General features: G+C 40.8%; 1 protein-coding gene across 2 annotated transcripts in view; it reads right to left on the bottom strand.

Moving 5' to 3' along the window:
* Window positions 1-479: 479 nt before the first annotated feature.
* Window positions 480-23,364, bottom strand: part of GRAMD2B (GRAM domain containing 2B) — a 136,642-nt gene continuing 113,757 nt past the window's right edge. For both annotated transcript variants that reach the window (XM_030193563.1, XM_030193564.1), the window contains exons 8-13: window positions 23,093-23,204; window positions 17,879-17,998; window positions 17,710-17,797; window positions 14,606-14,710; window positions 9,098-9,188; window positions 480-1,446 (exon numbers count right to left, since the gene is read on the bottom strand). In XM_030193563.1, the coding sequence (XP_030049423.1) occupies window positions 1,405-1,446; window positions 9,098-9,188; window positions 14,606-14,710; window positions 17,710-17,797; window positions 17,879-17,998; window positions 23,093-23,204 (558 nt within the window). In that variant the 3' untranslated portion in view covers window positions 480-1,404. The remainder of the gene's footprint in view (window positions 1,447-9,097; window positions 9,189-14,605; window positions 14,711-17,709; window positions 17,798-17,878; window positions 17,999-23,092; window positions 23,205-23,364) is intronic.

The raw sequence follows: 23,364 nt of genomic DNA, 5'->3' as shown, positions 1-23,364 counted from the left end.
CTAACATGTCCATAGAAATGTATAGGTGCGTTAGCGTTTAATGCACCTTAACTTTAAAGGCATGTTAAAAACGCTTACATACCTTAGTAAACATACCCCCCAAATCTAATGTGGTTCAGGAAAAAAAAAATTAGGTACTGTCATTGCATCAAAGCCTTTGTAATATGTGGCCAACATAAGGTATAAATTAACAGACACGCAGCAATGTTCGAAGACCTCATAAGCAGCTCTAGAATTAAAATTAGCAGAACTGAATATAAACGAGCAAAAGGAATTTGGTCCAAAACATTTTAAGTGTAACATGCCAGCAATGTGAATTGAAAAATTCAATGCACTGCTACAGTGCTGAAGGCACTCAGGGGTCCTGTAACCAAGCTGCAGGAAAAATTGCCCTGCGCTAGTGGCGGGAGCTGTTTTTCCTGTGCACCAGGGCCATTTTTTCTGCAGCCAGTAAAAGCCCCCCCCCCCCCCCCCCCCCCCAAAAAAAAAACTCAGCCACATGGTGAGATAATTCTTATTGCGTGGCCATATGGCAGGCAGCATTTACCACCATCCATTGAGGTGGCGATAAGGGCTCCTTGCTAACATGGCAGTAACCGGGCAGCGCGCGGCGATGCCCGATTACAGCTGAATTATCATTGAGCAAACCATTTCTGGAGGCTTTCTTTTTCCCCCAGGAATGGCACGTGCTCGGGGCGGGACTACTGCCGGCAGCCATGTTGCTGCTCTGTAAAAGGGCCCCCTCCTTTCCTCCCCCAGTCTTTGGCTTTGTGCTTCCTCCATCACCAGACTTGTACATCTAAACGCTTTCATGCACACACTGCTACCTGTTTTATATCAGAGAGAAGCATCATAGGACCAAAAGGTTTAAGGTATCATGGAAACATTCTTGGCTGATGAAAAGCAGGCCAAAATAAAGACACTGAAAACAAATATAGCTGTACTTACATCTATTTAAGTAAAAGGTTTATGCTGAAGTGAAATTGCGTCTATGAAGATGTAGAACAGAAAAACTACACTTTTAATGATTCACTTTAAATAGAAATTTGTGGCCTATTCCTTCGTTTACACAGCTGTGCCTCCTGCACTGGTCCATGCCCTTGATGGCTCAATCAGATGAAAATGAAGTGTGTTATTATTGTTTCTCTATAAGAATTCTGTACACCCTGGGCTTGAATTCCCCTAAAAACAAGTCACTCAGACCAATAAAGCTGAAACCTGTAACTCCCCCTAAATTCGGTATTTATTGCACAAGAAAGAAAGCACAGTCCAGAGGTTGAAGGTCAAATCCAAAGCCAGGCTTGGACAACTAAAGCAGCAACAGTGAATCAACTCCATCCAGCAGAGCATCTTCAGCTTCTTCACCGCAGAGGGGAGATGGGAATACCCTAGAATGGCCATTTCTCAGTCATTGTCTTCAAGCAATCTTTGTAAATTTTTCTGTATCTTAAAGAAAAAAAAATTAGAAATTAAAATGTGAAGGCTTTCCAAATCTGCCCTAAATGCATGAGATATTTACACATACTGGGAGACCAAAACATGCAAATTCCTCTCAGGTATGTTTACTATGGATGGATATCCTAAAAACTCAGCTGATTATGGGGTGACTAAGACAAGTCTGGAAAGCTCCGTGTAGGCTGACATAGCACTTCAGGAAGAGAGGGAGTCATCAGAATGGACTTCTGTATTTGCCATTATATGCCATGACAAACCTGTAATACAAAGTGACCATGAAGTGACCTTTCCCTCTATCTTCAGCTGAGGTGCTGGCTAAGTTACGAGCTGAAACGTACACTTTGGGCTGTTTGCATTTTTTGTACATAAGATGGAAGCTTATGTTCCAGGGCAGATGTCTGTGTTTTAGGAGTTACTGGATACACATTGAGGGGGGGACATGATTAATGCCTTCTTTCATGCTTGCAATCTAGTCAAGGTGAGTGTATTATGTAACATTTCTAAAAAATATTTTTTTTAATAATATTGAAGATGACTAAAGATTGGTTCTGACTGATCCTTGATTTTCTCCATTACTTTGGATGTTTCTGCTTTGTCTTTTGAAATTTGTGCCTCTTTTCCACTCCAAATATGTTCAACAAGATATAGTCCAAGTGCAAAAGGTTAAGTAGAAAATTATGCTCCTATTCATGCTTTCAGAAATTGCATTGTTTTTCATGTTAGCCCTTCACAGTTGCTTTACTACTGTAAGTAAAAAGTTCCAGCTTTTCTGAGGCTTAGATTCCACAGAATCATTATGGAGTCATCATGAACATTTCTTTGAGCAGTATATCATCTTAATTTGTTTTCCAGTAAATAAATACAAACTTAGCATGCAATGCACTCCCATTGCCCTCAAAAGATAAACTAATACAATATAATAGCCACCAGTAATTTTCCATTTTAAATGACCTGCACTTTGAAGAAAAAAAAAAAACAACCCATATTGGACAGAATAAAACTTCATCTCCATTTATGTTTTGTTTGACTTTCCAATTGGTGCAATTCGTTCTGCAAATAGAAGATGGAAAAACACCCCCTCCAAACAAACAGAGAGAACAGAGGTCACCCACAAGAGGTGTTGCATTGTAGAGCTTGTTTAATGGCCACATTACGTAAAAAAAAAAAAAAACATAGACCTTATTCACCTTCCAATAGAAAGTCTGGGAATTATACCACAAAATCTCCAACCTATTTTCAGCCCTGATTGCATGGGTACAAAATTGCTTCACTTTCAGTATTTTTACATGTTCATACTTACATGACAAAAATCAGCAAATACACTGTGTTTGTTATTTGTTTCTAAAGCAGGGATTCTCAGCCCGGTCCTCAGGATTCACCTAACCAGTCAGGTTTCAGGACGACTACAAGGAATGTGCATGAGATAGATTTAGAAAGAATGGAGGTAGTGCATGCAAATGTAATCTCTTGCATATTCATTGTGGGTATCCTGAAAACCTGACTGGCTGGTGCATCCCGAGGACTGGGTTGAGAACCGCTGCTCTAAAGCGTGGTACAGATTGGTGGTTGCGTATGCCTTGTAGAGCTATAGAAATGATAAATAGTAGTAGTAGTACTGCATTGTTAATGTGAAAATTGATGCGTGGCAATGGCTAGACTAACTGCTGGGGGCATTCCCAGTAACTACCCAGGCAATTATTGCAGAGAACACACCACTTCCTGCATGTTTAAGGGCCTTATTCTATAAAGGTTTTGCTCCTAGATTTACGCTCCTAAATTACGAGCATATTCTGTGCTCCAAAACAGGTTATGCTTGTAACCTAACACCTATTGTCCACAGAAGCTCTATTATAACAAGTGCTGGGGAAAGAGAGCTAAAAAAATGACTAACTTCCTATTGTCACTTGTCTGAGCATTTCCTTGCACAACCAAATAAAAACCAGTCAAGGAGTTGACACAGGTTGGGCTAGGTAAAAGGATTAAAATAGGAGCCTGATATAGATAGGTTTTCTGTCTGAATTTTATTGTACAAGTAATGAAAACAAATAGCCATATCCAGAAAACTGTATCAATTTGTGTACTTTTTAAAAATTTGAGATAATTATTTGCTCTGTGGCTTGCTTTCCTCATATCAGGGATGGTTTTTCTCCTGACATCTCCATCTTCTGAGTTTATAATGTTCCCATTTGTAATACAGCCCTGCCCCTCTGATGTAAGTTGCCTGCATCAGAGGGGCAGGAGCAGCTGAGCTAGCAGTGGTGCGTGCAGGAAAATGATCCTGCAAGTTTTTACTCTGCTTGTAGCACTGATACCTCCTAACCCGGGAAAACAGCAACAAGGTGAGTGGGAGGGAGAGGGAAGAGAGAGACAGGAGAGATGCTGGAAGGAGGGGAGGTTGGAGGAAGAGACAGAGGCATTCCTTATACTGCTGACCTGGGAAGATAGCAGGAGAGAGGGGAAGGAAACAAAGGGGATGAGATTTGATATATCCACTTTGGAGAGATTAGGCCTCCCCCAAACTTCTTATATGGGGCACCTATGAAGTGCATGTAAATAGATTTCATGCATATTCAGTGAGAAAATCTTGAAAACCTGACTGGGTTGCAGCTCTCAAAGACTACGATTGCCCATCCCTGTTCTAAGGTTTAGCTCAGAGGCTTCAACTCTGGATCCCTTGTCCTAACTTTCCAACTGTATACTAACCTAACACTTATTGCCCACCAAAGTTCTATCATCACTCTCTACATAGCTGTTCTCAGCATCTTTCAGTCTTACAATTCCATACCTAGCTTTTCTCCTTTCCCCAAGATATCTGAAAAAGGTCTCATCACCTTTCTTTACATCTTTAGCCATTTTTCCTTCCACCTGTGCTTTTTCTAGCTGTGTATTTCCCTTTTCGCTTCTTTGAGTTTAATCCAGTCATCTTTTCTGTGATCCTCTTGTTGCGTTCTTATTTCTTGAACACAGCCCCTTTTGCCCTTATTTTTTCAGCCACTTGTTTGGAGAACTCTATAGGCTTCCTATTTCTGGTTCTTTTGTTTTTGTTTACTTTCCTTATATAAACATCTGTTGCCATATTTATAGCAGCTGAGTCAGACTGAAGTCTATCAAACCCAGCATCCTGTCTCCGACAGCGGCCAGGCAACAATACAAGGCAGATCCCAAAAAGCAGATCAAATTTCTCATAGCTCATTTCCAGGGATAAGCAAAGGCTCTCCCAAGTTTACATGGCTAATAATTTTTTTGATGGACTTTCTCTTCGGGAACTTATCCAAACTTATGAGCTGTCCTGACCATAGCCTATGGCAACAGATTCCACAGCTTAATTTTAAACAATTGTTTACACCTCGGTGGTGCCTACCATGTCAAAAATTAAGTTATTTTAGTTGGGCCCTTAATTAGCTCCTACTGTGTGTATACTTTTTTGAAATTAGATATTTACATGTGTATGCTATAAGACTGGCACTTACAAGTGAAATGCTTCAGGTGATTTTTTTTTTAATTAATGTGTTTATTAGTAGAGAGGTGTGGTAGCCGTGTTAGTCCACTCTTAAGGTTATCAATAGAAATCAAACAAAATAAAACATGGAAAAGAAAATAAGATGATACCTTTTTTATTGGCCATAACTTAATACATTTCTTGATTAGCTTTCGAAGGTTGCCCTTCGTGGTCAGATCGGAAATAAGCAAATGTGGTAGCAGATAATATGTATGAGTGTTTATTAGTGAAATTGATGCTCTCACTGTGTGTGCTGGTAATTACACATGTATTTGCCGGTGTCCTTATCTGTATTTTACTACAGGATCTGTGTTCAGCAGAGCCTTTTGTGCAATGTTTGGGGAAATGTGAACATCCTAACCTAAAAGTCCCGTTTTCCACATAAAACCTCATTTTGAAACGAGTGGCTAAGTAGTTTTCCATTTCTGGTTTTATGGAAGACTGCTTTGAAATAATCATCTGAGGTGACATAAAACTTGTGAGGTTTAAAAAAAAAAAAAAAAATTATATATATATATATATATATATATATATATATATATATATATATATATATATATATATATATATATATATATATATATATATATATATATATTTTGATGTTTAATTGCACTTGTTTAAGGACTGTTTGCCCCCCAAATCTATGGGAATACCCCAAAATTATAAGAATATATCTTTTTGCCTCTTTTTAAATTATGAATGTCCATTTTGTTGGTATAATGCTCTTTCTGAATAAAATTCTTAATTTTTTACATTAGAGTGTTGTTGTTTTTAATTTTTAATTGCCTTTTTTCTACTCTACTTTCAACCACAATGGGTGTCTCTAGGTAGCTGCCTAAGCATTTGAAAATATTGTATTGTAACACCCTGCGCTTTCCCACTTATTAGCAGGTTCAGTGCAGCTTACAAATATAACAGGTTTACAAAACGCAAAATGGATAAAACAGGTGACTATAGTATATAAGGTGGATAATAAAAAGTGGGTAAGTAAGATGGGTAAGGGAAGAAAGTGGTAGAGGAGGGAGTGGGAAGATGGTGTAAATTGGGTATAGTGTTACAATTAAGGAAGAATGTATAATGATGGCTGGAAGAGGGATGAAATCAAAAAGGTTAAAAGAGGAAGTGTATTTCAGGTTCTGTCATAAGGTCAGTTTCAGGAAGCGTAAAAGGATCTTAATTTAAGTCAAATCATTTGTGTAGGCTTGCTTGAAGAGGTAAGTTTTTAGCAGCTTCCGGAAGGGTAAATGGTTATAGACTATATAAAATATAGATAATTCACTCTTACATAGCAAATGAAGATTATAAAAGAATCTTTAAAATGCTTCCAGCTGTCAATTTCAACTGGAAGAAGCACTGTTAAGATATGGAAGTTATCTGGAATTGTTGAAATCAAACCAAGATCTGGAAGAAACAATGAATAAACTGCCTGAAAACTGATAGATCTACAAAACGACTCACAGAACATTGCAAATGACCTGCTGAAAAGTTTAGTTGACATTGGAATGGTTGTCCACAGTACAGTTTATACAAAACTTTGCAAGGAGAGTTGTTAGAAAGAAGCCTTTCCTATGACTTCATCACAAAGTCACTGTCTAAAGCATACAGCAGAAAACCTTGATAAGCCTTAAACTTTTTGGAACAAAGTACTTTTGGTTGAAAAGAAGGAAAAAAAAAACTGAATTATTTGACCACAGCCACACTAGTTACATTTGGAAGTAAAAAAGGGTGAAATGCTTGGTATCTCCCCTTACCCCTACCATCAGGCCAACTGTTAAGCATGGCATTGAATCTATTAAGCTTTAGGGCTGTGTGGCAGCCAGTGGCACAGGACATATTGTGCAGGTGGAAGAACAAATTGATTCAAACAACAACAATTTCAGCAAGACAATGATCTGAAGCATACCTCAACTATGAGGCATTTATAGTAAAGAAAGATGAAGGTTTTACAATGGCCTCCACAGTTCCTAGACTCAGCCATTCCAAAAGCAAGAAATGAATGACTCAGATGACTACAGAAAATGTTTATAAGTTGCCACTTCTGCTGTAGGTGGGGTTAGACATTTGCACTCATGTTCTGGGTCCTATATATTAAAGCATGGTAATATTTTATAGTTACCTTAGGATGGTGGCCAAAATGAATGCACTGAAACTGCAAATCCTCCATGTTAACAATTGGGACATTTGCAAAGTTTTACCATTCAGTTAATGCAGAAGAAAGCTCTAAGCTGTATGTTAACTGGATTACACTGCCATTCAGTTAACACAGTTTAAATTCATATAGATATCTGCTATGTTAAAAGATTACACACCAAGGGGTAATTCTATAAATTGGCACTTTGATTTAGTAACCACAATGGTGCACACTACACACCAACTTTATAACAGAACCAGGGCATACCTAAGCTGTTACAGAATACTAGTGTAAAGCACCTTTGGTGTGCTGAACTTTAGGCGCAACCACTTATACCAGTTCAACGGCTGGCTTAAGCTGGTGTGTCTAAGGGTACCTACAACATGCGTAACTGATAGTCTAAGCTGCATGCATTACTTAGCAACTTACCCATGGCCTCCTCATGCTCCACCCCATTGCAGTTACATGCTATAGTACTTAATGCACGTCCTTATAGAATAACTAGTAAAAAAAGGCCCGTTTCTGTAGGCAAGGAAACGGGCCTTAGGCAGGCAATTCCTTCCCCCCCCCGTGCTACGGCCCCCTTGAACCCCCCCTTCCGCAAACCTGTCGTTCCCCCCCCCCCCCGTGCCAGCGAAAACTGCCGCCACCGCCGCCGTTGTTGTGCTACCTTCCCTTCCCGTAGGTTCTTCAATCATCTTAGAAAGTTTAACTCCGTGCGTCTGACGTCAGACGCACGGAGTTAAATTTTCTAAGAAGATGATTGAAGAACCTATGGGAAGGGAAGGTAGCACAACAGCGGCGGTGGCGGCAGTTTTCGGCGTTCCGGGGGGGGGATCGACAGGTTCGCGGGAGGGGGTGACAGCTGATTCCAAGGCAGTAGGAGGAGTAGGGAAACACGCTGCGCATGTTTCCCTACTCCTCCCCTTGCCTTGGAATCAGCTGTGTTGACGTCAGTGACGTCCGTGCGTGCGTGTCTGCCTCGCAGACCACTTGCAGCCAGGGAGCCACGGTCCCAAGCATAGAACATTGGAGGTGAGAATTATTATATAGGATGTGCATATAAATGGCAATTAAGGCATCACGTGTACAACATGTACGCAACTCCACACGCCCAGTGATAAAATTGCCTTGCATATCTTCCCATGCGTTTGTAAGGCCGAATCCCTGCTCATTCTGCATCTTTTTTCATCCCATTCCACATTAACTCATTAACTAGGGCAATGTGTTAGCTGTTAATGCAGTAGTTAATATACACTAACAGGTAAACACAGCTTTGTAAAAATGCTCCACAGTATCTTCATATTTTCGATTTTGGTGCTGAAGCTGGCCCGAAATCTGAATTGGGCCTTGTTTTAGTTACTGTCAAAACCAAAACTTTGTACTGTATCCTGTAGCTCTTCTGCCCTCTTCCCCTCCTAGGCCTACTTTTCAATAAAGCCAAGGATGTTTAAACATTTGCACACATCTGTAGGTCCTTAGTCTCATCTCATGTGTCTTTTGGTGAATACCCTTGTCCTCTATTGACAATTAAAAAGAAAAAAAACAAACGTTCAAATATTTTAGATTTCAAATAGAAGCTATGGTCTGTATCTTCAACAAAAAAGAATGAACCATCTGACGTTTAGGTTGTGGGGAGCAAGACTGTCAGAGACATTATCACCAGTCAAGTGAGAGACTAAACACTGAATTGCAGCCTTTTTCAAAGTGAAGTTTGTCTAAAAAAAACAAAACAAAACTGGTACCAGGTATGGGTCAATTGTACCCTCCAAGTTCCATTCTGAGTGTAATAACGACCAACTTCAAATAGTTCTACACTGGTGACAAAAGGTTCCAGGACACTGTCCTGACAATTATCATGAGGTCACTGGATGAGCTCTCCCACACTAGACAACAGTGATGCATGTGGCTATCTGGAAATTAGACCAGTGTTTTATGTAAAAGTGGGTTACGTACCTACTGTACTTATGTGAAATAGTATTTGGAAAGAAGGAAAAATTAGGAGGTACCTTGTCTAATTTTTGAAGATTTGCAGTGAGTTCATCGTATATGCTGTTAGCATCTACTTGGAGAAGGGGTCCCATACTTTGTGATGATCGTCTGAATAAAAAAAAAAAAAAAAGAGAATGGGGAAAACAAAGTTGAAATGGAGAGAAAAGGGACAAGTGACTAAAATAGCAGCACTCTTGGATGCTGGAGATACATGGAGGGTAATTCTATAACAGGGTACTTAGTTTAAGAAGTTGAGGCACCTACTTAGATGCCTGTGTGTCATTATAAAATAGCATCTATATGTCTTTATACTAGTGTAAGAGGCACAGATTGCAGCTACCTTGTAGGCAGATGCATTTATACCTGCCCTGAAGCAGGTGTAAATATCCATGCCTATAATCTGTACGTACAAGCACAGATTAATGTATTTTATAACATACACATGCACTTACAAACTCTGCCCATGTAAACGCCTACCAGAAAAGTATGACCCATCATGCCAAAGTGTGCATTTTTATGCCATTGGTATTTTAGCAGAGCCTACATACCTCATGAAAATGACTTAATTTGAGCATTTGTATTCCACTTAACCAATAACAGTTCTAGCAGATTACAACAAGAAAAACAGATGCAGTATTCAAACAATATTCAGAATAAAAGCACAAACATTTATTAAAAAAATAAAAGTAATTAAAATCAGTTCAAAAAATTTCTAAATAACCATGTTTTAACAGCACACCTAAAGCTCATAGGGCTGTTTACTAAGGCAAATTAGCATTTTTAACGTGCCTACAATTAGTGGGAATGCTAACTGTATAGGTGCCTACAGGGATATTGTAGCCACGTACAGTTAATGCATGTTAAAAATGTTAACGCGCCTATAACGCAGCTTAGTAAACAGGGCCCATAGTTCGTTATAAGTCAAATATTTAAAGGTAAAGAGTTCCACAATTCAGAGCCTTTTCCCATTAAAATAGACTTAAAAGTCTTCTTCAGTCAACATATAGACTTTGTAGGGATTATTAATCTGATATCAGATAGTGAACTAAGGGTTCTTTTTGGCTGATACAAGTTAACAGAATACAAAAGTAAACAGAACCCATACCATATAAAACCTTGAAAATCATGGTCAGCAACCTCTACCCTAGCCTTGCAAGGAAGCCGATATAATTTCTTCAAGTATGGTGTATTATGCTCAAACTGAGCACCACAACATATCACTTTTGCAGCAGCATATTGAAATGGGTTATGATTGAGCTACTGATCGAGCAAGTGACACCATTACGTTGGGAGTTAAGTTAAGTAACCGGTGGCTCAGCACAGCAACATATTGTAAAGCAGTGTAACCTCTTTTGTATACAGACATTCTCTGTGATCTCCTTCTTTTTGTGGAAACAGGCAATGATCTGTTGCTTGTTTATTTGGATCAGCTAGATCTACTTATCAGTTAGATCTTATTTTCTGATACTTTTGGATATTCAATTGGTGGAGTTTTTTTTCGGGGGCCATATGATGCTGCGCCGAGCTCTTGACTTATAGCCCGTTGTCTTTGGGCTGGCTGGGTGGCGTTACTGAATTCCCCCGTTTTTTTTCTCCACTTTAATTGGTGGTTTTTGCCAAAGTAAGTTGCAGACCATTGGGCCTTGTATTTTTGTATAGAATTTAAACAGGTAGTGTGGAACTGTGTTTTTGAATTTCAAATTGATCTACTGGAAGCTCGAGTGGAGTATTGTAAATAGTATACCATGCCATACTTTGTATTGTTTTTGAATATTTTTACTGCTGTAATTGTCTATTGCTTGATCTATTCTTACTGTACACCGCCTTGAGTGAATTTCTTCAAAAAGGCGGTAAATAAATTCTAATAAATAAATAAATTTGTGTGCACTTCAGTGTTCAAGAGAAGTCACATGGAAAATAAGTAAGCTGAGAAAGTTCCGTATGCCTTATTTTTTTTTGCCACAATGGATAAGGATTTCAAAATGTCTTGTTATGCAAAGGTACATGTTGAGATGAGGCTAGTGCTCCTCTAACCAGATTACCAACAGAGCTGCTAGTTGTGCCCTTGTGACCAAGGTTCAAGTATAGGGTCTCTCTCTCTCATGAGCTGAGGGTGGTCTTGTCCTGGCTTTTTAGTTGGGAATGGCATCCTATATATTATTGTGGGAGTGGAACTTGGGTGGAGGGAGGCAGGGAAAAGAAGATTAAAGGTCCCATACCATGATTTTCAAGGTTTTATATGGTATGGGTCCTGATTATCTTTTATATTTTGTGTTAACTTGGTATTCCAGAGCACAAAATCATTTGGACCCGGGTGAAACTGGGAGTATTAAATCACCCACTGAACAGTTTTCTTCTCCTTCTCCAGTACAATGACAAATGATTTCCGGACAAGCAGTTGTCTTTTTAGAACAATGACAAGATGACTGCACCAGATGGCTATGTTGTGGGAAGTCCATAGAATAGAAACTCTCCCTTTTTAATCCAACCTATGAATATAATAATTACATGCCATGGGGGATGTTTTGAATTTAAAATTATTAACCAGACACACCAAAAATAATCAAAACTATAAATGTAACAGACTTACATAAGAATTTCACAAATATTTTGGTTCAACTGGAGGAGCATCATCAGATTCATGAAGCCAAATTCAAAACTGGTTATATTATATTTATGCACACACATATCAAGTTCAGCATCTATCCTGACTTTCCCATCAAGATTTTTCTTTCCCAATATGGAGGTGATCGTAACTTGCTATTGGCTCAGAGACAGTAATATTGGATTTTTGAGTTACAGTCTCTCCTTTTGGTTTAAATGAATCTATGAGTAGAATTCCATTATTTGATTTTTAAAAGGGGCAGGGTGGTAAATTTTATTCCTGAGAGTTTTCCCCTTGCTATTCATTGTCAGTGAGAAACATTTGCCTATGTATGTTTTCATAAAGTCTGGTGTTAATAAAGTTAATCAATTGTGATAACATCATTTCTAGGATACGCTTTATCTTGCCGAGAGTCATCATTTGGTCACGCCATGTTGGAGTCTTAGAAGTACCCACGAAGCAGGAAGGTACTTCTTGGAGAAGGACTGTAGAAGTATAAAGCTCATTTGAGTCCCTGAACGTGAAAGACACAGTTGAGCACTAATTGTTAAGCCCATTTGGTTGGAGTTTGCCCTAAGAAACATAATAAAAAAGTCCACCCGATTAACAGTCATAACTTTGAAGAGCCATTCATCTGAGAGCTTCTCCATTTTCACATATTTTGGTGACTATATTTTCCCTATTTTGTTGAGTACAACTTCCCCTAGCACTGCCTCAGTAACCAGTAGATGCCTGCATGGAGTCTGGACAAACATCTGACACCAGCTAACTGGTAGTGGCGACACTTGAATGTGCGCACTTTGTCTTAGTTAATGATGGAAAGCTCGCCTTTGGAGTGTTTTCAGCCTGGAAGTAGACCACATGTTATCCAATAGTTGCAGATCCCCTGAAGGGGGAAGCAGCAAGTTAGAGTTCTATTTTATGATCCCAGCACAGTTTCCTGAAGGGACTGATATGACTATATTACCCATACTACTAGGGTTAATGAAGGATCTGTGATTGAGCATGGATGGGAAAGAGAAGAGAAACTACCATAGTGGAATTGTGCTGAGCATGCTATTAACTGGTATAGGACCGGTGGAAGGTGCAGTACCCATGGTACCTTTCCAGTGATATGTACAGTGGAAACCATGAGGGACGTATCCAGAAGCAGATATATAATGGATGAGGCCGGACCATACCTACATAGCTTTCATCCCAGAAGACCCTATGGTCAAGGATACAGTAGAGAAGTAATTCAGGAGCTGGTATATCAGGAGAAATCTATGCTAAGCATTATTCTATAAACGGCACTCCAGGCTGAGTGCCCTTTATAGAAAAGAGCTTAGCGTGAGGACTATGCCTGCTGAAAGCTGGAGTAAATCTTGGCATGCAAGTTGAGTGTAACCCCAGTATTCCATAACATTGCGACTTCATTTTGGGAATGCCCGTGACCCGCTCATGCCCCTCTCATGGCCACACCCCATTTTGGATTGTATTTAGGCATGCAGTGTGTTAGAATAGCAGGTTTGATAGTAGTTTGTCTGTCCTTCTACATTAAGAACAGCCCAATTGGTAGATTATACATGTCAATAGCAATGGGACAGGCGCTTGTCTTGTTAATGGTCTATTGGAAGAGCAGCTTCATTGGAATGTATTCATACTTAGGCACTTGTATAATTTGCTAAGCTCTAAGGCCAGGGCATAAATCCAGTCAAAAAGAGAGAAAAAACAGCTTTAACTCAGTTTAGATAGATACTACATGTGAATAATTCTCATCATAGTATGGGTTGTGGACAGCTGGTAGATGTCAGGCCCTGGAGAAGGATGCCCTTCCATTAATATTAAGATGACATGGTGTGTTTTGGTTATTTTGATGTGGTAGAGATGTCTAATAAGGATGATTGGTGTTGCACTTGAAGTCTTGTTGCTAGGGTCATGAAACCTGTAGCTGGATCAGGAATATCCTAGCCCAGAGCCTCCCAGTAATTGTGAGTTGGGAATCCAAATGGAGTCATTATTCTGCACCTCTTGGGGACGTGAGAAACAATGTTTTTGGGGTTTTTTTTGGCTGCAATCCTGGGATCACAACTGCAAAGGCTTTGGGAAACACTGTCCTAGACTCCACAGGGAAGGATTTTGCCACAGTGTCCTTAATGCTCCTGGCTCTTGTGTGATTATAAAACACCAAATGTGGTGATGGTCTTGGCTTTTGTTATAGAAGGACTGTGCACCAGGTGGTGCAGGAGGCAGGGAGTAGAGGCTCAGGGCAGAGAAGGTGACAACCTAATAAGGAGACTCACAGGTTCAGGCTATTGACAGAACCTAGGATCTGAGGCCCAAAGTTCATAGTGGGTGAAGCACAGCCTCACATGTAATTTTCATGGTTATGCTCTACAAACCAATGGTTTGGCTTTCTTCTGTGTGATTCGCTTATTTTATGCTAACTTTGAGTTCCTTTCCTACGCGGGAGACTGTATAGAAAGACAAGAACAAGCAATCCAATCAAAACATAGCACTGATGCAATGTGCAATGCTCCTTTTACACAATCATGATGGATAATGAAGTTACAATTTAGGGGATGAAAAAGGCCCAATTCTTTCATGTAAAAATATTGATGCTTCAGGTACAGATTCGGAATAAGCCCTTCATAGTAAAGTCAGATATTTGTCCCAATTACAAAGACAGCTTAAACTGAAAGCAGTGGTTCAGTCTGTTTATACTCAAACACTTTAGCATTCAGATAAAAAGTCAGAGAATGACTCTTTTCATTGAAAAACAAAGACCCCCCCCCCCCCCCCATGTTCCGTAACACAGGGTGAAAAATAAAATAAGTCCTGTGTCCTCTAAATGGCTGCAGCTCACAAGGAAAATTTCAGGGGAAAAATTCTATTCATTTAAATACATATTTTTTTTACATATTGAAACATAAATACTTACGTCTTCCCATGTGAGGTTTCAAATGAACCCAGAGTGGCGAGCTGCTCTTCTAGAGTCAAGATTTTAGACCTCATGTAGAATGTAGACAATAACAACATGAAGACACTGCAAAAAAGAAGGAAAAGGATTGTGCTCACCATCTTACTGCAGCACATTAGCAATACTGCATGGGCGTAGTATGACTGTTTCATTGGGGGGGGGGGGGAAACGGAGCAGGGCATATTAGCATATTCATTTACATATGTCACACACATTCATTACGGTTATTCCCAAAAAAGCCAGCTCTTTCTCCCTTCTTTCCTCCTTACCCAGCACTCCCTCTTCCTCTCCAGTAGTATTTCCCCACCCCTTTTCCTATACCATGCCAGTGTAGACCTTAGACATACATAAGCTCTATAGGTAGATCCTTCAAGAGGTAGTGTGTCATGATTTAGGCTCTAAAACCCTTTCTGATGTTTTGGTGCCACCTCAGTGCCTTTCCCTTCCCTCTGTGTCCCGCCCTCGCGGAAACAGGAAATTCATCATCAGAGGAAGACGGGACACTGAATATTGCCGGATAGCCAGTTAAGTGCCATTTAACTGGCCAGGAGGTCTATATGCACTGAAAGCAATACATTTTTCAAATTATTTTCTAATATATTATACTATAATATCTTTTCCCTACTAACACTATAAGCTAACCAGTACTTGTGCTTGAAACCACGCTACAAGCTCAATTATAACGCTGCATCTTCATCATATCCAATAGAGCCTGGAAATTCTTTAGAATCACCCAAATAGAATATATATATAAATTTTAAATAATGAAAGTCCATATTTTACCTCTCAACAAAATAGGCTCCACACACAGGGTCCTCAGCTAATAAAAACAAACTAAAAGCCACAGTGCTTTTACAATGGCTGACTCTGAGCCACATTTAGAGTGATATCTGATGTCATATCTCCACAGAGAGGCTAATTCCTAAGGAGCTTACCATCCTTCCTGCTCAGAACTGTTAGCACTGTGGAAAGGGCTGCCACACAGAGCAGAGCTGCCTGCTACAGCTCTCAGCCAGGCCCTACCGGTCCCTCCACCCCAGCAGCAGAAGTGTGCTTCAGAGGGCATGGAACTGACAGAACCTGGCTTGACAGCATCAGCAAGAAGCTCTGTGTCAGTTGCCCTTTTGCTTGCAATGTTTGTTTTTTTTCTTTCCCCCACAGTGCTGACAGTCCTAAAGCAAGAAGGAACTGTGGGAGGAGGGTAGTTTGAGGGAAGGGAGCAGACAGGACCACTGGGGTTGCAAGTAAAATTTTTTCGGGGGCATATGCCCCTCCCCTTGAACTCCCACAGTAACATCTATGTTTGGAACACACTACCATATAAGCTATTATGCAAGATCATAATTGCATTATTTGTAGGGTTATCATATGTCCAGATTTCCCCGAACATGTCCTCTTTTTGAGGACGTGTCCGGGGCGTCCGGCGGGTTTTGCCTGCCCACTTGTCCGGATTTCTGGACAAACGGGCGGGCGGCACCGTGGGTCTCCCCTCCTCTTATTTACTTTCTGCCCTGGTGGTCTAGTGACCTCTTTGGGGCAGGAAAGAGCCCCCTCTTTCCTGCCCAGAGCGCTGCCTGCCCTTGCCCTGCATCCTTCTCAGTCTCGGCTTGGGATTCAAAATGGCCGCCGAGAGTTGAAGCGGCCTCGCGAGACTTCAACTCTCGGCAGCCATTTTGAATCCTGAGCCGAGACTGAGAAGGATGCAGGACAAGGGCAGGCAGCGCTCCGGGCAGGAAAGAGGGGGCTCTTTCTTGCCCCCGAAGACATCACTAGACCACCAGGGCAGTAGATAGTAAGTAAGGGGAGGGGAGGTGACGGGAATATGTGACCCGGGGGAAGGGGTATATGTGGCAGGGGGCGGGGTGACAGCGAGAAAGGGCGGGCGAGGATCCGAAAGGGACGTGGTGTGGGTGGGGCAGGGGCGGGGCAGGGGGGCGTGACGTGTCCTCTTTTTCAGAGGACAAAATATGGTAACCCTAATTATTTCCAATCACATTATACACACACACACAAAAAAAAGAATACAAAGAGTAGACCCTCCCCCTACACTACCTTATGATCCCTTGTGGTCTAGTGGTGCAGTCAGGGCAAGAGAGATCTCAGACACTTTTACCCATATCAGCTCTACTCTCAAAATGGCTGCTATGACCCCTTGTGGCAGTCTTGGGAGAATGCCATTAGAGATCATGGCAGCCATTAAGAGAACAGAGCCGGCATGGGCAGGAATGACCGAGGATCACACCTTGACTACATCTCTCTAGACTGCCAGGGTTGGTAAGATAGGCCCAAGGGGGGCCATCTACAGGTAGGTTGGGGAGAAGACAACAAGGACAAAACACAAAATTTTGGCTTCCACCAAAAACAAAAATGTCAAAAATGTTTGTGCTCCATTGTTACATTCCTTAACGACACTTCAATTGTTTCGCATAACTCTGCAAAATGTAATCCATAACCAATCTGTAACAAATTGTATTTCCAACATTTAACTCATATTGTAAGCCACACTGAACCCGCAAAAAGGTGGGAAAATGTGGGATACAAATGCAATAAATAAATAAAAACACACAAGTCAGTTTCATTTGAAACTGAAACCACAGTTGAAGCCTTTCAGTCAAAACTGGAACCGGGCAGAAAAAGGATTTTGGGCCAAATTCAGTTGGCCTCTATATGAAACTTTTTGTGACTTATTGGCCAGCTTAAAGGTACATGTGTCAGATTCCAGAGGGAACCACAATCTACCCCTCTCAGCAAAGGGCGGCTGTCGGGATAGCTGGGTTAGACAGGATGGAAGAATAAGAATGGGTAAAAACGGTGAAGGGAGGCAAAAGGAGCCCTGTGGTGCTTTGACACCGCTGTCATAAATAAAAGCTTGAAGGATTCCTTTTGCCACTGCTGCTCCCTTCCCTAGTGAATGTACATGTAAGAATCTGCAATAGAAGTTGTGCAGTTTTGCATGATTGCATGAATTCAATTTTTGGATACATCAAGGCAATTTTAGCATGGATTTTAAGCTTGAAGGATAACAAAACAGTAGCAATATTACTGTAAACTGGCTGTGCACTTACATAACTGCATAGAAAGTGAGCATTGCGTTCATTGACAGGAAGGGAGGGGACTTCACTTGATGGAAGAAGGTGAAGGGCCTGATCTGATCTGAAGAAAGGAGACAACCTCATTAGTCATAAGCTGGACAAACACTCAGTTGACACAGTGTGGTATGCATAATTGATTTACCATTCCTGAAGCTCCTTCTCGTCTTTCCGTCATGGGAATGTGCAAATATATCAGCTTGGGCCGAGGACACTGGCTCTGCCTTGCTAACCTCAAGAAGATCTGGTGTCTCCAAAGGGAATTCTGACAGAAAAGAACACACTACATTTTTGCCTTTTATATATTTTATTAAAATGCATTTTTAGTTTAGAAATATCCCTCACTAATGCCAAGAGTTTCCCTGGCTTGGTAAGCTAAAAATCTCCTGTAAATAAAAGACATTTTTCAAAAACTTGATATACTGCCTACTGCTGTGTTGCTTGTTTGTCCACTCGACTTGTCTGAGACTGTAACCGGCGCTCCTGAAACATTGGTTATTCCCCGTGTACAAGAATTCTGCTGCATAGAGCAAACAGACACCATATCCCCAGACTCCTGAGGCAGGTGCTTTAGCGCCGAAAAACGGTGCTGTGCCGAATCTTTTCTGGTGTCTAATAAATATTGCATTATTGGATCATCTGGTCACCCTCGTCTCTTGGAAGTACCTACCCTTCTACCCTACTCTTCTAGTATAAGTAGGTGGAAATTTTACATAAAGGTGAGGCTGTAGAATATTTACCCCTGCTGAAAAGGGCTATCACACACATCTGTTCTCTTCCTACACTGACAGAAATTTAGATTAACTTTGCAACTGGGTATATAGAAATTAATAGACTTATGAAGATATAGCTATTTTAGGTCTGTCCTAAGGGATTAAAAAAAAAAAAATCTATATCTGTACCTATTTAGATATATATGTACTATTTCATGAATACCATAGAAAGAAGATATATATCTTCTTTCTATGGTATTCATGGAATAGTACATGGACATTAGAGCCCTTGGTTCAATAGCATCTGCATGTGTAAGTTAGCAGCGTTTGCACATAAAGATTGCATACATATGTAAAAAGTGTTTCCAGAAAGGCATTACTTATATGTGGATATCCACACTAACCAGATATTACAAGGGAGTGAAGTATAAGTGGGACAAAAATATGAACATGTATTCCCTATTTTACAAAGGGAATACGTGTGTATAGGAAACATCCCCCTCCCCCCCCCCCAAAAAAAACCATTTTCTGTTGGGATTTACACCAGCTCAGAGGCACGCACAGGTTTATATATAAACTGTTTTGGTTGTACCACAGAAAGGCGGTATATCAAATCCATTACCCCTTTATCATGGCTTTTTTTTTTTTTTTTTAAAATGCTTGCTTCAGCCAGAGTTTTACATGAAGGGGCCTTTCCTAGAATATCACTGGAACCTAGTATGTTCCAAGTTGGACCTTTCAGTTCCTATTTCTACCTATAATGGGGCTCCATGGAGGCAATTTATAAAATCATTTTCCTGCGTATGTGGTTACATGTTTATTTATTTTGACATTTACACCCCACATTATCAATAAAACAACAGGCAAGGTTTACAACACCAAACACAAATTATCAAGCAAGAGCAGAGTAGCACAAATAAGAACTAAATAATAAACCATTGACAGCCAGACACAATCTAACACATTCCATCAATTGAGAGAAACCTCTGAAAGAGGAAAGTTTTCAGTCTTTTGTGAAATACCAAGTAATCAGACTGACCCTTGATTGCCATTGGCAGCAAGTTCTACCACTTAGCACCTTGGTTAAGTCTGTGGAATGAACCTATTTATAGCACACTCTCTTGCAATCTGGAAGATGAAGTCTAAGGTAGTCCCTAGAACAAAAGGTTATATTTGCATAGAGGTATAGATAGTTATTAAGGGCTGCATGTAATCCGGTGTCATGCCAAATATTTAAAAGACAAAAACACATTTAAAAACAATCCTAGCTTTAATGGGCGGCCAGTGCTGTTTGCATAATAATGGAGTGGCTCTATCAAAACGGCTCTATCAAAACGTGATACCTTGAGGACAAGCCTAGCAGCTGTATTTTGGGTCATTTGCATCCGTTTTAGGACACCCTCCTTACATCTAGCATAGATGTAATTGCAGTAATCAAATTGAGTTGAAACCGAGGATTGAACTAGCAGTCTAAAGGTATCAGGTGAGAAACATGGTCTGATTCTACTCAGCTTCAAGAAAGACCTGAATGATTTTTTTCACTACTGAGGAAATCTGATGCTCAAGTATGAGGTGACTTGTCAATTAATATACCCAGTACCCTAAGCACAGTGTCTAGGGGGTAGGATGCGTTGTCGATGGTAAATTATTATATGTGGTATGGTTGAAGGGGTTGCTTACCACAAGAAATTTAGTCTTATCTCTATTTAACTTAAATTTAAATTCAGAATCCCAGGATTACAACAAATCAAGACCAAGCCTAATCTTAGGGACAATTTCTGGAAGACCAATCTTGAAAGGGATATAGATTGTGACATGATCTGCATAAATGAAAGCAGAACCCTGCTGCCTCCAGTCTTTCATCTAATGGTGCCATCAATAATATTGAACAGGATTGGTGCTAGTGGCAAGCCCTGTGGCACCTCGCAGTCAGGAGACCAGGATGATGAGAGAGAATCAGACAACTTCACCTGATATGATCTAGATTTTAGGAAGCCACGGAACCATTGGTGAACCTTCCCACAAGTTCCGAATTGGTCCAACAGGCCTAAAAGCAACTCATGATCAACGAAGTCAAAGGCACCTGACATATTGAATTGCATCACTAAAAACTAAGGGGCCCTTATACTAAGCCGTGTAGGCGCCTACATATGCCCAACGCACGCCAAATTGGAGTTACCGCACGGTTACCGAGTGGCCTTGCGGTAATTTCAATTTTGGCGCACGTCTGGTAGAATTTGACCTACATAGACCATTACTGCCTGGTTACCATGTAAGACCTTACCAGTAGGTCAATGGCTTGCGGTAAGGTCTCAGCCCCAAAATGGACGCACAGCAATTTTCATTTTGCTGCACATCCATTTTTGGCAAAAAAAAAAAGGCATTTTTTGTAGGTGCACTAAAAAATAATTCTGTGCGCACTCAAAACACGCGTCTACACTACTGCCGGCCATTTTTCAGCGCACCTTAGTAAAAGGATCCCTTAAGGCCTAGACTGATTGCTTTCCTAAAATCAGATACTAAGGTGGTCAAGACTGTCTCGGTACTATAACAAGGCTGACTGGGATTTATGCAAGAGTTAGAAAGAGGAAAGGTGATTCATAAGCTGAGCACCAACTATTCTGTCCATTACATTAGTTCTGCTATTTACATATATTTTATAAAGGACATGTAAGCACCTTTCTATTGACAATGGCTGTATAAAACATCTAGAGACAGGAAATCAGGGCAAAAGATGCTTAAAAACAGGCTTACACTTGGTATATCCTCATCAAGAAGTAACAGTGTGCTTATTCTAAAAACACAATGTAGGTGCCTACTTCCCTTTACTAGAATACTTGTATACCAGATGAAATGTGCACCTATAATTTAGGCACAAGCAGTGCTCATGTACAAGTCCTGACCAGACTCCATCTATGCGTACACCCATCTATCAAATACACATTGTATTTACAGAATAGCGCTAAGGCGGAATTTTGGTATTTACACACTATGTACATGCAAATGCAGGTATGTGTCATCATTCTAAACAGTTATACATGTAACTGATACAATAAATGTCAGCAGCCACTTTAAAGACGTGCCCCTTGCAACAAGAGCTGGTTGCATTGTTGCTAATGTTAAACCAGTGTATTGCTGAGCACTATTACAGTTATCTTGCAGTGTAGGTCTGGTACATCTCCAAGTGGGTTACATATCTCTGAGGCAGCCCTTGTCGGGCGAAACATGGACCATGTCAGGTAGAGTAAAAGAACTGTATTTTGAGGATCTTCTGTCTGGGATCTGTTTGATACAGATCTATATAGCCTCTTGAGCAGGGGTGTAGCCAGACTTCGGCGGGAGGGGGGTCCAGAGCTTGTGGTGAGGGGGCACATTTTAGCCCCCCCCCCCGATGATGTCGACACCCCCCCACCAACTTTGACCCCCCTTGCCACCAACTTTGACCCCTCTCCCGCCGCCGCCTACCTTTGCTGGCGGGGGACCCCAACCCCCCACCAGCCGAGCCGAGGTCCTCTTCTTCCCAATCCCAATCCTTGCAAGATGGCTTTGTTCTGTTTCTGTGAGTCTGATGTCCGACGTCAGACTAGAATGAAGCTTTGTGCGGGATTGGGAAGAAGAGGACCTCGGCTCGGCTGGCGGGGGTCCCCCGCCAGCAAAGGTAGGTGGCGGCGGGAGGGGTCATTGGGTCATCGGCAGGGGGGTCCAGGGGCAAATATACAGGGGCCCAGGCCCCCGTGGCTTCATACTGGCTATGCCTCTTGCTCTTGAGTACGTGTTGTTAAGTGTACACTTACCCATGAATGTGCCATCAGGGAGCTTAAGTAATATTCTACAATGGCATGCCTAATTTACAAAGAATGTAAATGCAAGGGGGTATATGCATGGGCATGACTGGTGTGGTGATATTAGGTTATGCTAATATTCTATAATGTAACCTGGGTGACCAGGTTCCATTACACAATAGGCTCCTAACACTCATTCTTGGGGCACCCTAAATGGAGATGCCCAGTTGTAGAATTTCTCCCTAAACAGATATGTGCCTGCTCACATTTGTCCCTCTCCTCAGTGCTGTCCCCTCCTTATACAGGCTGCTTAGTGATTTAAATGGCCCATTTATTTCATGTATCAAGGGGTGAAAATGCACACCATATGCTGGTAAACGCACAATTCAGGTTCACTATCAGGCTCTATATTTTTATATATTCAGTCAAAACCTGGATTGGACTGTAACTAAGTCCTCAGGTAACTGGAGGACCAGTTACATAAAAATTTCTCTCAATAATTCGCCAATCTTGGGGCAAAATAACTCTTGGAAGAGTTAACAGAATAGGTCCAAATTTTGTAAGGAGGAAAATACAGGGCAAGAGGGGCAAACCAAAGTTCAAAAATGGGTCAGATTAAAAAAAAAAAAAAAAAAAAAAAAAAAAAGAGGGTCTCAGAGAATGTCCTCCAAAAATGACCCAAAGCATTTCCATTGAAACAAACAGTTCTAGCAGCTGGAAACATTGATACACAGCTGTTAGGAACTAACCCGTCTCCTTTTCTTGTCAGATACATACATACACACATGAAGAAGGGTTGGAAATAATTCCACGAGCCAAGCTCCGGATACTTTTCTAAATATAAAACAATTCCTCTACACTGACCTTGGGAATTCTCCGACTCTGGAGTCTGAGACCCTGTGCTGCTATATTCTCCCATTTCTTTCCTTCGATTCCGCACCATGCCATCCAAATCCGTGAAATTCATATGAAAATCCTTATAAATGAAAGGAGAGAAGTGAAGATAGGAAGAAAAACTGAAAATTTAGAGCAAGTTAAACACTGTTAAGTGTATTATCATCTGCATTCCAGCTCTGGATGAACAACTTAAAAAGATTTCTTAAAATATCTAACATATTTCCTGCTAACAGCTTTGA

The sequence above is a fragment of the Microcaecilia unicolor genome, chromosome 2 (assembly GCF_901765095.1).
Source record: "Microcaecilia unicolor chromosome 2, aMicUni1.1, whole genome shotgun sequence".
In the NCBI taxonomy this organism is placed as follows: domain Eukaryota; kingdom Metazoa; phylum Chordata; class Amphibia; order Gymnophiona; family Siphonopidae; genus Microcaecilia; species Microcaecilia unicolor.
The sequence above is the reverse complement of the archived record's forward strand: the minus strand, read 5'-3'. Positions and strand labels throughout refer to the sequence as shown.